General features: G+C 37.0%; 1 protein-coding gene across 2 annotated transcripts in view; it reads left to right on the top strand.

Moving 5' to 3' along the window:
• Nucleotides 1-15,438, top strand: part of PHYHIPL (phytanoyl-CoA 2-hydroxylase interacting protein like) — a 112,056-nt gene that overhangs the window by 88,487 nt on the left and 8,131 nt on the right. For both annotated transcript variants that reach the window (XM_070470684.1, XM_070470685.1), the window contains exons 2-4: nt 4,488-4,684; nt 6,505-6,679; nt 10,002-10,119. In XM_070470684.1, the coding sequence (XP_070326785.1) occupies nt 4,488-4,684; nt 6,505-6,679; nt 10,002-10,119 (490 nt within the window). The remainder of the gene's footprint in view (nt 1-4,487; nt 4,685-6,504; nt 6,680-10,001; nt 10,120-15,438) is intronic.

The following is a 15,438-nucleotide window of genomic DNA, read 5'->3' on the forward strand; positions in this document are numbered from 1 at the left end:
CCGGACTCGAGAGCACTGGGCTTCATAGCTGTGCCGCGTGGGCTTAGTTGCTCTGCAGCGTGTTGGTTCTTCCCAGACTAGGGATTGAACCTGTGTCAACTGCACAGACAGGCAGATTCTTTATCTAGGTCACCAAGGAAGCCCTATTTTATTCTTTTCGATGTGATGGTAAATGGGATTGTTTCTTGAGTTTATCTTTCTGATCTTTCATTGTTAGTGTATAGACATGCAACAGATTTCTATGTGTTAATTTTGTATCCTGCAACTTTACTGAAATCATTGATGAGCTCTAGTAGTTTCCTGGTAGCATCTTAGCAGTGACACTTTTACTTCTTTTCCCATTTGGATTCCTTTTATTTATTTTTCTTCTGTGATTGCCATGGCTAGGACTTCCAAAACTACATTGAATAAAAGTGGTAAAGTGAACATCTTTGTCTTGTTTTTGATCTCAGAGGAACTTTCAGCTTTTCACCATTGGGTATGATGTTAGCTGGAGGTTTGTCAAATACGGCCTTTATTTTGTTGAGGTATATTCCTTCTGTGCCCACTTTCTGTACAGTTTTTTAAATTCATGATTGGGTGTTGAATTTTGTCAAAAGCTTTTTCTGCATTTGTTGAGATGATCATGTGATTTTTATTCTTTAGTATGTTAGTGTAGTGTATCAGACAATTGATTTGCGGATACTGACAAATTCTTGCATCCCTGGGAAAAGTCCCACTTTATCATGGTATATGATTCTTTTAATGTATTGTTGGATTCTGTTTGCTAGTATTTTGTTGCAAATTTTTGCATCTATATTCATCAGTGATATTGACCTATAATTTTCTTTTTTGTGTGTGTGGTATCTTTGCCTGGGTTTGGTACCAGGGTGATGGTAGCTTCATAGAGTGAGTTTGGGAATGTGTTTTCCCCTGCAATTTTTTGGAGGTGTTTCAGAAAGATTGGTGTTAACTCTTCTCTAAAGCTTTGATAGAATTCACCCGTGAAGCCATCTGATCTTAGATTTTTGTTTGTCAAAAGATTTTAAATCACAGTTTCAGTTTCATTTGGGGGGGTGGGGCCTCTGCCTTCAGTCTCTTTGTCCCACCACTGTGCCACAGCCAACTCCCGCCTCCCCAGGAGACTCTCCACAACCCTCAGGTAGGTCTAGTCCAAGCTCCTGTGGAGTCACTGCTTTGTTCTGGGTCCCAGGGTACAGGAAATTATCTATGCACCATCTAGGCATGGAGTCTCTGTCTCCACCAGTCTTGGGGAGATCCTGCACTCCAACCCTGCTGGTTTTCAAAGCCAAATGCTGGAGGCACCTCCTTGCACTGCCAGACCCTCAGGTTCTGGAGCCTGAAGTGGGGTCAGAACTAGCACTCCTGTGGGAGACCTCTGGGATACTGTTATTTTCCAGTCTGTGGGTCTCCCAACCAGCTGGTATGGGATTTGATTATATTGTGAAAGTACTCTTCCTACCATCTCATTGCTTCTTCATCTCATGGCTTTTTTTGGGTAGGTTCCAGGCTTTTTTGTTGATAGTTGTTCAGCCGTTGTGATTTTGGTGTTTTTGTAAGGGGAAGTGAGCTTAAGTCTTTTCACTTCACCATTTTGTCCAAACTTGAGAGGCTGTTTATTTGAAATGCTTTCTGCCTCCTTCCTCAGTGTATGTTGGTCATTATCCCCTTGATACGGGGTGTGTAAGTGCAGCACCCCTTGCGTGCTCTCCTGGTGTGGCAGCAGTGATCAGTGCACACCTGCGGGTCTCCCAACAGCAGCGGTGGCCTGTATGCCTCAGGACAGCAGAGGCAGTGATCGGCACCCACTTCTGGATCTCTCGGTGGGGCTAAGGCCCACGCCATCCTAGGACAGCAGGGGCAGTGATTCGGTGCCTGCTCACTGCTCATGCATGCCTCCCCCGGCTGCAGGGCAGCGACTGGCTTCTGCTGCTAGGTCCCCTAGTTTCTGCAGCAGCCCCTGCCCACCTCTGGAGCCCACGATGGTGGCAACAGCTCTTGCCCAACCCCAGAACTCAGAGAGGTGGCATCCTGTTGCCTGAGAGCATGCACACATGGAAAGAAGCTCCTATGGCGGTCCCACCACTCTTCTTGTGCTCCCCCAGTAATGGTGCCTTGACTCTCTGGTGAACTCAGCTTCTTCTGAGTGCACCCTCAGTTGTCACAGTCACCTCTTCAGGCTGTTTGCTTGCAGGAAGCCCCAGTCCTCTCCCTGGGTCTGACCTGAAGCTTGAGCTTCAGCACCCAGCTGCTGCCCATACCAGTGGATGAGCACCTCAGGATGGGGGGCACGGGGTGGCAGTGCCAACTGTCTGTGCAAGTAACTCTCTTGCCCTCCACACACTGGTGTTCTCCCTCTGTCCCAGCTGATTCCCTCTGTCACCCCAGTCCCCACTGGTGAGAAGACTTCCCAGGATGCAGGAACCTTTCCTCCTTCCCCGGGACACAGGTCCCATCCAGTGCCTTTCTCTCTTGTCTTTTGTTTCTTTATTCTTTTGTCCTACTTTGTTATGTTGAGCTTTTCTTGCCCTTTTTGAAAGCTGAGGTCTTTTGTCAGTGTTCAGTAGATGTTCTGTGAAAATTGTTCCATTTGTATACATGTTTTTGATGTATCTATGGAAGGAAATAAGCTCCAAGTCCTACTCCTCAGCCATCTTGGTTCCTCCTTATAATACATGTGATTTCTGTAGAAATTTCTGCTGTTAGTCCAGACAGGTTTTCATTTAATGTTGCTTATATTTTGAAGATAACTGCAATCAGAAAATGTCAGCTTTTCTAAATACAACAAAAATTACTATTGCATATTTACTGCCTTTCCCTTTCCCAAGGCCATTAAAGAGATTCCACTTCGTTTCTTCCCTTCACTTGACTTCTGAAAGGCTTTTAGCAGGAAGCAATTTGGGGATGCTATGAGGCTGTGGGAGGGGAGCAAAAACAAGGTGAAGGAGTGATTTTTCTGGGAGTTTTAACAAATGGGTATCTGGGGAAACTAGGGTGTGAGGGAGTACGTGAGAGAAGAAAGAAGGATTTTTCAAAGTATTGTTCAAGAATGACAATAAAGAACTTTAGTTACTTTGAGATTAGTCATTGATTGTCATCAGGTTGCTGTGGCCACAACACAGCTTGGGGTGAGACAAATGGATGAATGATTTAATAAGACTTCAAATTATCAAAAGCCTTACAATAATAACTGAGAGGGGGTGTGGGTTGTGCTGTGCGTGCGTGCATGCTCTGCGACCTCGTGGACTGTAGCCTGCCAGGCTCCTCTGTCCATGCCATTTCCCAGGAAAGAATATAGGAGTGGGTTGCCATTTCCTACTCCAAGGGATCTTCCTGACCCAGGATTTGAACCTGCATCTCCTGCATTGGCAGGTGGATTCTTTACCTGTGAGCCAGCTGGGAAGCTCTTGTGAGGGTAAAGAACACAAACTAATCTGAAAGTGGAAGGTGTTGTTACAAAGTGACATTCACTGTTGTTCCTTTCAGTTTTTGTTGATCAAGATTTGCTATTATGTTAAAGAAGGTTAGGTAGCTGATTTATGATCTATGACTTTTATAATGTGAATAACAATTATATATATATTTTCTTTTCTGGGACCTTGAATTTTACATTGTCTTGGGGGAAAAGGAACACAGGAAGGAGATGTGGAGTAAAATTTCATTCAATATGTCTTTCTTGCATATGAAACAAACTTGTCAACTCTATATTTTCTCTTTTTGTCCTGTCATCCGTCATATTCTGCTCTATAATATTGGCCAAAGCAATAGAATTTTCTCTAACTGAAAATGTAGGACATAGTCTGTAAAGTAACCAGATGTCAGATGAATTCTTCAAGATTTTAATGTTATCAATCAGCATGGCTACAACAGGTAAAAAAGATTCCTAAAGTAATCCTTTCACAGTAACTGTTTTAAAAATGGTATTTTATATTATTTGTAAATATAAACATTACATGCTATTTCTATATATAAATTTCCAAAAGGAACAATTTTTATAGACTGTCACTGACACCTCACAGATTTTTTAAAAGAAAATTTTCCTTTATTTGACTGGACTCTTTCATATCATTATCAACGTTTCTGATTTCATTTAGCTTAAAAACACCTAGGATTACTTTAGAGCAGAATCGATTGGTCATGTAAGAAAAATGGTCCCTTGGGGGTTTTCAGACAGAATCTACCATATAAGGCTAATCTTTCATAGGTTAGAGAGGTGGATCAACAGCATTCTTGCTTTTATTTCTGTGAAAGCAGAAACTGGGAAAGAAGACTGAAAATGTAGAGGTGGTAAGAACGAATTCATTTCTGCCTTTTGTTGGTAATGTGATTATGTAAAGATAGTGTTACTGTCATTAACATTCAAATTACTTCATGAACAAAATGAAATCTCAAATTTAGTAATTAGATGAGTTCACAAACAGGTAGTTAATGGCCTTGCAAACTAGGAAAATTTCACTAGTCAGAAACTGTGCATTGTTTTCTTGCAGGGAACAAATCACAAGACAGTGGCATAGCAGAGATGGAAGAACTTCCCGTACCACATAATATCAAAATAAGCAACATTACCTGCGACTCATTCAAGATTTCATGGGAAATGGATTCAAAATCAAAGGACCGTATTACACACTATTTCATTGACCTCAATAAGAAAGAGAACAAGAACTCCAATAAATTTAAACACAAGGTAAAATGCTAACACATCCTTATATTCATTTGTATCTTAAAACTCTCTAATTATGATGCCATTTTGAAAGAAGGAATAATGTTGCACTGATTACTTATACTTGACATCGAAAATGAAAATTATATGTCACTTAAAAGCTGTATCCTTTCAAGAAATTTTATAAGGAAATAACACATATATGGGTAAAAATACATTTTTTTTCCCAGAAAAGGTGAAATCTTAACTCTCTTACAGACATAAAAAAGTGAACATGTGTTAAAGATTTTATTTAACACACTAATGAGGTAACTGATGAAGTTTATTAATAGAGCCAATTCAAAGGATGGTCCAGAAAAGACATTTTAAGGATCAGGATATTGAAATAAATGTACAGTGGAGGCAAAACCCGTGTGGTGTTGGGGAAGAACAAGGACAATAGTAGAGGGAATACTTCCAGTGGACAAAATTCGCTGGCATGTGTTTAGACAAGAATAACGGAATTGGTATCACATGTCTACAAATTACAGAACTGTAGAATATATTCTGCAAAATCAGAAAAAGACAACCAGCAGAGTGTGCTATAGATGGTTCATAGTTTTCCACTGAAGCACACATTTTTCCCTATAAATAACTGCCAAAAGGACAATGTCAGTGGCAGCTTATAAACTTTAGAATATTTTTCAAAATACTTAAGGCCTGAAAACTGCTTTGTGTAGTCAATTTTATTTTATGGTTTGAGAGTAAAAGTAGCCTTTAAGTGTTTTAGACTTGTAACAATTCTCTGATATTTATGCTGTTAGCTGTCTGCTTATCACTATCTTAACTGATACATCTCCGTCTTCAAAAGTAGCTCTAGAGAGGATAAATAGTTCTCTGACTTAAAAATTCTTTATGTTTTCAGTGTTTTCACTGATATGAAAACTGATCTTATTTTAATATTTTATAACTAAATTTTAACTTGATAAATCTTTTGAAAGAATTCTTGTCTAAAACTTATGCATTTTACTCTATGTGTATAGTAAAACTATACATACTAATGGTGAGTGAGGCTTATACGTACAGATAAATGTGATAGAACAAGATTGATAAAAGAGTATTTTCCCATGTCCCAATTTTAATCTTTCGAGTGTTGGATATTCTCTTTGGTGACACTTCACTTCTTTGAATTAGTTTTGAAATGTTTAGCATTAAATGCTAAATTAAATAAATTAAATTTGACCCCCTTCCTTCATTGCACACTTAGAATACCATATCTTTGGAAATACAGTGAATACGAACTAGAAGGTTTAGTTACCTTATTATTAATCATTGTTTTAAAATACCTAGACTTTCTGTGACATATAGGCTCCATACTTGAATACAAGTAAAACAAATGTTACCACATTTGTATGTGAAGCAGTCATTTATTTAAAAATATTCTGTCCCTTCACATATAAAACATTTAATAATGGGCTTCTCTGACTGAATGACAGCAACAATATATTAAATAAATATAATATTTTAAAATATTAGAATATTGCACGTTAAGGAGCATATTAAGGAATGTACAGAGAACAACATTATACTAGAAATCAAGAAGATGAATCCGTGTACACTTATGCCATTAGCTAGCTGTGTGATCTTTGCATATTTCTTGATCAAATCGGGCCTTATCTTTTACATCTGAAGAATAAGAGATTTAAAGATCATAATTGCTAAATATCTTTAAAGAAGAAACTTCTGTCATTAGCCAGGAATTTAGTAAGTTCTTCCACATTGTTTACAATTGACTCAAGTTACACTGCTACATTAATTCATCTTCTTCCACCCACCTGTCCCCACTTCCTCCTTTCTTTTCTTAGGATGTTCCAACAAAACTGGTGGCAAAAGCCGTTCCCTTGCCGATGACTGTCCGTGGACACTGGTTTTTGAGCCCAAGAACTGAGTATACAGTAGCAGTGCAGACTGCCTCAAAACAAGTTGATGGTGATTACGTTGTGTCTGAATGGAGTGAAATTATAGAATTCTGCACAGCAGGTAAGAGAACTGGGTAAAAATATTGGGGAGGGGACCTTATTTAATAGTTCCTGGAAAGCTAATTATAGAAAATATATTTTTGTAATTATTAAGTGATATTTATTGGTCGTTTTTACATTGCCAGTAGCACTGGGTGATAGAACAAACTGATTAGAGAGGAGGTTCTCAGCAGAAACTGGATAATGGCATTAAATTACTTCTGTGCTACATGCACAATCTGATTTTTCAAAGTAAAGGCTTTACAAATAAAAACTGATGCAGTATGAAAATATATTCAGCATATTTTGAGATTCATTTTGAGAGAGAGAGACCTTTTTTCTTCCTTTTTTTCATTTCTTATTTTCACAGTCTTGAAAGAAGGAAGCCAGAAATATGATTCTCTTAATTTAAGGAAATGAAGGCAGATCGCAATGACTTTATGTAACAAAAATGTTATTGGATTTTTCACTTGAATGCTGAAAATCTCTCTCTAAACTCATGTCATGTGAGTGTGTGTGTCTTTGCTTCATGAAAGTACCTCATAGCCATTTGGCATTGGGGTGTCTAATGTAGAAAGCCCGTCCCTCTTGATCTTGAACTGTATTTTAATAGCCCACTGGGCTGAAAAGGTTACCATAACCATTCATATCATGCATTTATATACTTGTTTTATTCATTCAGTCAAGAAATAAATATTTATTGAGCACTCAAATAGATGGTGAAGGGACACAGAGACATAGAGCTACCTGAATACATCTGTCATCCATTCTTTCTGTCTCTTAGAATAGGGCTTTGTTTCCTTTTTGTCTAAGTGATTGTTTCCTCTATAAAACTGTAGAAAGAGGCTAAATGTTTGTTTCCACACAAAGGAGCTTGTACAAAAAGTCTTAGACACTTGCCTCACCTATTGCAGGTTGCTTAGCAACTTCCCCAGCTGAGGCATCTTTCAGATAAATCAGCTATTTTTTCCCCATAGCCTCACAGTAGGTTTATTTCAGACTCAGAACGTGCTTACATACTGCTTTATCTCAATATCTTCTTTTTTTCCCCTTAATTTCAAAGTCAGTATAAAATTTCCCATGTGGATATGTAGAATGGATGAAGTTTTAATTCTTAATTATTGTGATTTTATCTTCAACCTTTTTTGTTTGTTCTAAGAGGAAGTTGCTAAGGATCTCAGTATATGAGAGCAAACAAAACAGTATCCTTCTGGTACTATATTTCTTCCTAAGATGTCATAGATTGTAAGATCCACCACTTTGTGTATCTCCAAGAAAAAAATTAAACTGCCAATTAAACTGTGAAACAGTGTTTTCTTATCACATATATTAGACTCATGTCAGAGATGCTGAAATGTGGGAAAAATATATTTTAGAATAGATGAAATATGGTATACATCATAGTCCAGTGGTCAGTAATTAAATTGCTAAAGATTTCAATGTTGTATTAATAGTGTGTAAAGAATTCTCATTTTACCTGTATTTTATGTGTCACATTAGAATTACTATATCCCCTCAACTTTTCGCCTGAATTAAAATTCCTCCTTGGAATCCACCTCATGCTTACTCTTTTTACACATCTTTCCATTTGCCCTTATTGCATCCTACCAGGGAAGGAGGTAGACACAGTAAAAGACACAGTATCTTTTGACATTGTTTTAATACATGCTATTTTCCATAGAATTGTACCAAACAGCATCATAGTTTTCATTTTTTAAGAAGCTATAATGTACCTCCTAAATCCCATTTGACATTAGGGAGAAGTGAGATAATATTTCTTCTTTAGCTTAAGGAAGACCTTTGGCATTTTCAGTTCAGAAATATCTGTCTAGATACTCCATTCTACAATCTATATGACTACATGAGTACATGTTTTATTTCTATGTATATAAAGAAAGACCTTTAGTTTTCTTTCTTTCCTTTAGAGTGATCAATCTGTTGCTCTTTTATTCAAGTATATCCCCTAATTATTCTAAGGAAGTTTTAGGGGTAAATAATAAGGAAAATCCCAGCTTATTTTAAATGTGCCACAATATTTTTCTATAAATCATTTTATTTCCATGAGTAAAATCTAAGGAGAATTTTTTTTCAAAGCTTGTTGTTTCAGATTATTAAAATAATTCAGAGCCTGTTTCACCTAAGCTTTATCAATCACCTTTACTCTGTAAATCTTAGAAAGCTATTGTATATATTGTCTTTTAACCTAGACATCTAATTCACTCAAAATTTAGTGAGCATATATTGTATGCTATGCACTGTGCAAAGTATTGGAAATAAAACAGAATGCCACTGACCAATCTAGTTTAATCAGTGACACAGATAAAACCCCATAATACGTCACAGTTGTCTATATATTACCTCTTCCCTTAGACTGAATTCTTTGAGAGGAAGAGGAATTTTTTTATCTTTTCAATTGATCGTTTGTATAATTTTGCACAATGCCTTGTACATCACATGTCCTAATCTAAATAAACATTCATTGAGCCAGTGAAGCAGTGAGTAAACAAACTATGCTGCCATGAGTAGTTCAATTAGGTTGCTTTCATTTGGAAAGTCTTGAAATCTTTACAGACCAAAATTTTTGCTTAGATTCTAGAACAGGAGTTTGGCAACAATCCTCAATTTTCAAAACAAAAAGCTGGTGAAGACATCAGTTTACTGTGAGAGATGCTTTATATTTTCACAAGCTCTTGTGTACTCAAAAACTACCAGCTAGTAGCCAAAGACCTAGTCTCTTAAGTTACTAGCTTTATGGACACTTGGCAAATCATTAAGCTGTGGCAAGCCTCAATCTCTGCATCAATAAAATGGTTATATTATATCTGTCTTCCCAGCCTCATAGATTTAGGGAGTAAATTAGATGACCACTATTATCACTCCTTTAAATTCTATTTGCTATTCCTTTCAGGTTACAAGCTTCTTTTATTTGATTCAGCAGCTGATGGAAGGAAAGGCTAGTGTGGTACTGATTGACATTACTCAATCTTTAAATAGGTGTTCCTTATTTAACACTTTGGTTTCAGGATCTTTAATTTCAGTGAGTGAAAAAAATGCAAGCATATTCTTAAAAACAACCATAAACTATAACAAAAATATTTTTGCAGAAAAAAAATGTGCCACAAAGACAGTGAATGTTTTCTTTTTAAGTGACCATAAACTATAACAAAAATATTTTTGCAGAAAAAAAATGTGCCACAAAGACAGTGAATGTTTTCTTTTTAAGTGCAGTTTCTTATTCACTGAGTTTCCCAAAAGAGAATCTGAATAATCTACAAATTATTAAGCATGTAGCCAATATTTTTGATGGTGTATTTTTAATAACAAACTTTTTTTGTTATTTTCAGACTATTCAAAAGTTCATCTAACACAACTGTTGGAGAAGGCCGAAGTGATTTCCGGACGGATGCTCAAATTTTCTGTTTTTTATCGTAACCAGCACAAAGAATATTTTGACTATATTCGGTAAGAATCAAACAAGATACATACCGATTTACTTTACTAAGTGCCATTCCAAATTCTAGGCTCAGGTTTCCCTTGAATCTGATTCTGTGAAATAGCAATTTTAGTTTTCTTCTCAAAATATTTAATTCTACTGACTTTTATTTCCCAGAATAATTAAGTAAAAAAAAAAAATCAGATCATGGGATTTTTTTTTTTTCCCACCCCACTTAGATTCCTTTCTATAATCACTTGTAACATCAACTCCTATCTGTTTGGGTGGAAGACCGCCAAGATTAAGGTTGATGAGCATGTCACGGACTCCTCCGATTCCCAGTAACTCAGTACCTTCTGTCTCATACCAACTATTGAATTTTCTCCTGAAAATGAGAGAATAAAAGGGTGACTGTTTCATGAGATATGGTGAGTTAGGCAGGATTGTCAGGCTTCTGCCAACATAGAAATCTCTCAGCTATTATACTGTGTTAATTATTCATGAGGGAAATCTTATTTACTTTTGAATTCTAGTGATCAGTAGTATTTTTAAGTTATCCTGTGTTTGTCCTTGAAAACAGTTTCCCAGAATTCAAAAGAATTCCATGTCACAAGTAGTTTTAATACTTACAGTCCTTTCATATTTGTAGAAGAGAATTTCATGAGAGTAAATGGGCAGATGTGTGTTTTTAAGTGAGACTGAAACCTTTAAGTTGACGGTGCTATACAGGTTCTAAAACTTCTACACAGTAATCCCTATAATTTGTCATTTTAAAAGCCCTTGCTCTCACTTTTTAAACTCTTGATGGGATTGTATCTGAAAAAAATTTAGGAAGTTTTGTTGTTTTGTTTCACAACTCTCTAGTTTTTCTTGTCAAGATGATGGTTCCAAATCTAAATAAGCTCCATTATACAGAGTGAAGTAAGCCAGAAAGAGAAAGACCATTACAGTATACTAACACATATATATGGAATTTAGAAAGATGGTAACGATAACCCTATATGCAAAACAGAAAAAGAGACACAGATGTATAGAACAGACTTTTGGACTCTGTGGGAGAAGGCGAGGGTGGGATGTTTCAAGAGAATAGCATCGAAACATGTATATTATCTGGGGTGAAACAGATCACCAGCCCAGGTTGGATGCATGACACAAGTACTCGGACCTGGTGCACTGGGAAGACCCAGAGGGATCGGGCGGAGAGGGAGCTGGGAGTGGGGACCGGGATGGGGAACACATGTAAATCCATGGCTGATTCATGTCAATGTATGGCAAAACCCACTACAATATTGTAAAGTAATTAGCCTCCAACTAAAATAAATAAATAAATAAATAAATAAATAAATAAATAAATAAATAAGCTCCAAGCTGTGGAAAATGCAAAGGGAATCAAAGAGAGAGGTGAATTTAGGCATGCATGTTCTTCAAAATAAGTACTTTGCAATATCATATATTTTGATCATGAAAACAATTCCTGCCTTATGTTTGAATAGCCTATAAATACAGAGTTTAGTCTATAATTCTCTTTCTGGTAAATTATTTACCCTTGAGTCTATGTAATTCATGGAAAATGCTATTCACTTAATTTAGAGAATATGAACTGAGAGAATGCTAATTATTATACTTGTCAGTTGTTGTATGGGAGTAACCACATATGACTTAACAAGAAAGGTATTTCTTTATATTTGTTAAGCATAAAATCAGAAATAAAATAGATCCACTGTTGCTATTTTCTTTCGTAATAAATACAGCAATGGAATAAATACACCTTTGGTACTAGGCTTAGCCCTGGAAGGCTGCCAGCGTCAGTCTTAGGTGGCCACTGGAGGTCACTGTTTCTCTGACTTCTCTCTGTCCTTTGGCCTGTTTTCAGGTCCTTAGATACTCTAGAATTTGCTCCATCTGTTTTCAAAAGTTCTTCCAAGAAGAAAAAAGAAAGACAGAAAGCATGGAAAATGGAAAGAAAATTGTTGTATATATTGTATGATTGATTCCAATATACTAGTATAAAAGGTGTGTTTACTAACAGGGAAATTTACCTTTGTTGGACTTTCCATGACAGTCATAAAATCCATGTACATTAAATTTGATACAGTTTATATACATATACTTCAGTATGTACACATAAAATATATTTTCCAAGATATGAGTACAGTTTTTCAACACTGCTTTTTTAAATAGTTGTATTAACTAAAACCACATTAGCATCAGTGGATCTTGATTTTCTTTTTATGTAATGCATTCTAATCAGGGCACACTTTATCAGAATTCATTTAAAATGTCATCTTGTTATTCACAGTGCCTGACTAGAAAGGAACCTTTCACTTACCTGACACACTTTCCAAACCATTATGAATTATGGAAAATCCCTAGATAAATTCTGCCTCAGTCCACATGGAATGAACTCGTTTTGATCTCTACCTCTAGAAATGAATTCCTAAATGAGTACTGCTTTATGTTACCCCAGATCAAAATACCACTTTTGCTCTTCCTCCTTCAAGTTCCCTAGGTGGCTTACTTGTCCTTAAAACACCTTTCTGTATCTTAAAGGTTTCTCTCCAGGGATTCACTGATATGGGTAGACATGTGTAGGATTTCCATTAGTGTTTGGTGGTAGATTGTATATTCTCAGAGTTGATGTCAGTCACTGATAGTAAGACATTTCTCCTAGCCTAAGTTCCTGTTTATCTGTTTTCTGCTGTTCCTACTTCATATAATTGCACTTGTAGATTTATGCAGAATACATGTCATATTAATAATTGGGTTTTGTTCATGAGAATGTAACAGAGTAAGCAGTTTTGATTCAGGACAAGATAGAGTAGACCTATTTCTCCCTGTTCCTCCTACTACATACAATTAAAAACCAGGAGTGTTATATATATAAAGCAAACATGAAAGAGTCTGAAAGGTGGAAAGAAGGTCAACCAGTTAGGGACCTTGGGACCCAAAGGAGAACACAGTGATGGATTTTCTGTTTAGCTCTCGTTCTGGACTAGGTGCTAGTCATCAGCTCACAAACATCAGTGGACACAGACAAAAAAATATCTGCCCCAAAAGTCTTCTGTGTTTACCCAAATGAACAGGAAAGGGACAGCCATGAAGGCAAAGTTTTTAGACAATAACTGCCTTTACTCCAGCTAAACACCATAGAAAAAAACCTTTTTTTCCATGCCACCAGCCTTGGCCAGGTAGGGAACCTAGACTTGTATCTTCCAACTGTTAGGAACCACCCTTCCCTCCTCCTCCACCGCTCGTTGCAGTGGCATCAGAGAAGGCTAATGGGGAGCCGGTGTTTACAACCCACACCAGTGGCAATGAGTTGCCTGTCAGCCTTCCCCCTGGGCTGGTGTCAGAGGAAGCCCAGTGGGAACCAGGACTTTTCATCATAGCCAAGGGATGATAATAAGGTTAGCCCCTGCAGTGTCAGTGAAGGCCACACAGGAAGCAGTAATATCATATGGTATCTGTCTTTCTCTTTCAGACATTCTTCACTTAGTATGGTAATCTCTAGGTCCATCGATGTTGCTGCAAATGGCATTCTTTCTTTTTTAAGACTGAGTAGTATTTATCTGCCAATGTACATTTCAGACACGACTGAGCGACTGAACTGAACCGAACTGAACATTTAGGTTGCTTCTATCTCTGGACTGTTGTGAACAGTGCTACTGTAAACATTGGGGCGCATGTATCTTTTTGAATTTTCATCTCTTCCAGGGATATGCCTAGGAATGGAATTGGTGGATCATATGGTAACTCTAGTTTTAGATTTTTAAGGAACCTCCGTACTGTTTTCCACAGTGTCTGCACCAATTTACAGTCACACCAACAGTGTGGGAGGGTTCCCTTTTCTCCACATCATCTCCAGAATTTATTATTTGTAGACATTTTAATGATGGCCATTCTCACCAGTGTGAGAGTGGTAACTCTTTGTAGTTTTGATTTGCATTTCTCTGATAACTAGCAATGTTGAGCATCTTTTTATGTGGCTATTGGCCATGTCCTCTTTGGAGAAATGTCTGTTTAGGTATTCAGGCCATTTTTTAACTGAGTTGTTTGTTTTTTGTTATTGAGTTATATGCACTGTTTATTTTGTAAATTAACCCCTTGGCAATCACATTGTTTGCAAATTATGTTCTCCCAGTCTGTGGGCTGTCTTTTTCATTTTGTTTTTGATTTTCTGTGCAAAAGCTTTTAATTATGATTAAGTCCCGTTTGTTTATTTTTTGCTTTTATTTCTATTGCCTTGGGAGACTAACATAAGAAAGCATTGGTACAATTTATGTCAGAGAATGCTTTGCCTATGTTCTAGGAGTTTTATGGTGTTCTCTATATTTAAAGTTTTTAAGCCATTTCACCTTTATTTTTGTGTATGGTGTGAGGGAGTGTTCTAACTTCATTCTTTTACATGTAGCTGTCCAGCTCTCCCAACACCACTTGGCCAAAGAAACTCTTTTCTCCATTATATACTCTTGCCTCCTCCATCAAAGATTAATTGAGTATAGGTGTATGGGGTTTTTTCCTGGACTCTGTTCTGCTCCATAGATCTAACATGTCTGTTTTTTGTGCTATTATAATATTTTGCTTACTGTAGCTTTGCAGAATTGTCTGAAGTGTGGGAGGGTTATGCCTCTAGGTTAGTTCTTTTTCCTTAGGATTGCCACAGCAATTCTGAATCTTTTATGGCTTCATATAAATTTTAGGATTACTTGTTCTAGTTCTGTGAAAAATTTCATGGGTAATTTGATAGGGATCACATTGATTTTATAGGGATCCAATTAAATGTAGACTGCTTTGGGTAGTATGGACATTTTAATAATATTAATTCTTCTAGTCTAAGACCATGGGCTATCTTTCCACGTCTCTTACTGTCTCTCTCGTTGGTATAACTGAATGGAAGGGACCAAGGAGCAGGAAGAACTGGATGACAGAGGCCCAGCCCAGTGGGAGGTGAGAAGTGTAAAAAAAAGAGCTGAGAGTGTAGTAAAGGAAGACAACTAGCTCTATTCTAAGCAAAATGCAAGCAAGATGACCTGAGTAGTCAACTGGGCCTGGGTTAAAAAACTGAAGCAAAAAAAATAAAAGATGCTTTTGTACTGATGTTCATGGACAACACTCTTTTTAGACCTAAATTCTGGCAGATTTTGAGGAAACATTCAGCATGTTTAACCCGCGTTGTCAGTCCAGTTTTCTCTCCCCCAGACCACTTCTAAAACCCAGTAGGGTTATAGTGGATGTGATTTCAACCATAATATTTCTCATTCCACTTTTGTTTTCCTGGTCAGGAAATTTATCATGTTAAAAGACCTCCAAGGTTTGTAGCATAGCATTCTTACCCTAGGGTCATGGCT

This window comes from Odocoileus virginianus, chromosome 7, assembly GCF_023699985.2.
Source record: "Odocoileus virginianus isolate 20LAN1187 ecotype Illinois chromosome 7, Ovbor_1.2, whole genome shotgun sequence".
NCBI lineage: Eukaryota > Metazoa > Chordata > Mammalia > Artiodactyla > Cervidae > Odocoileus > Odocoileus virginianus.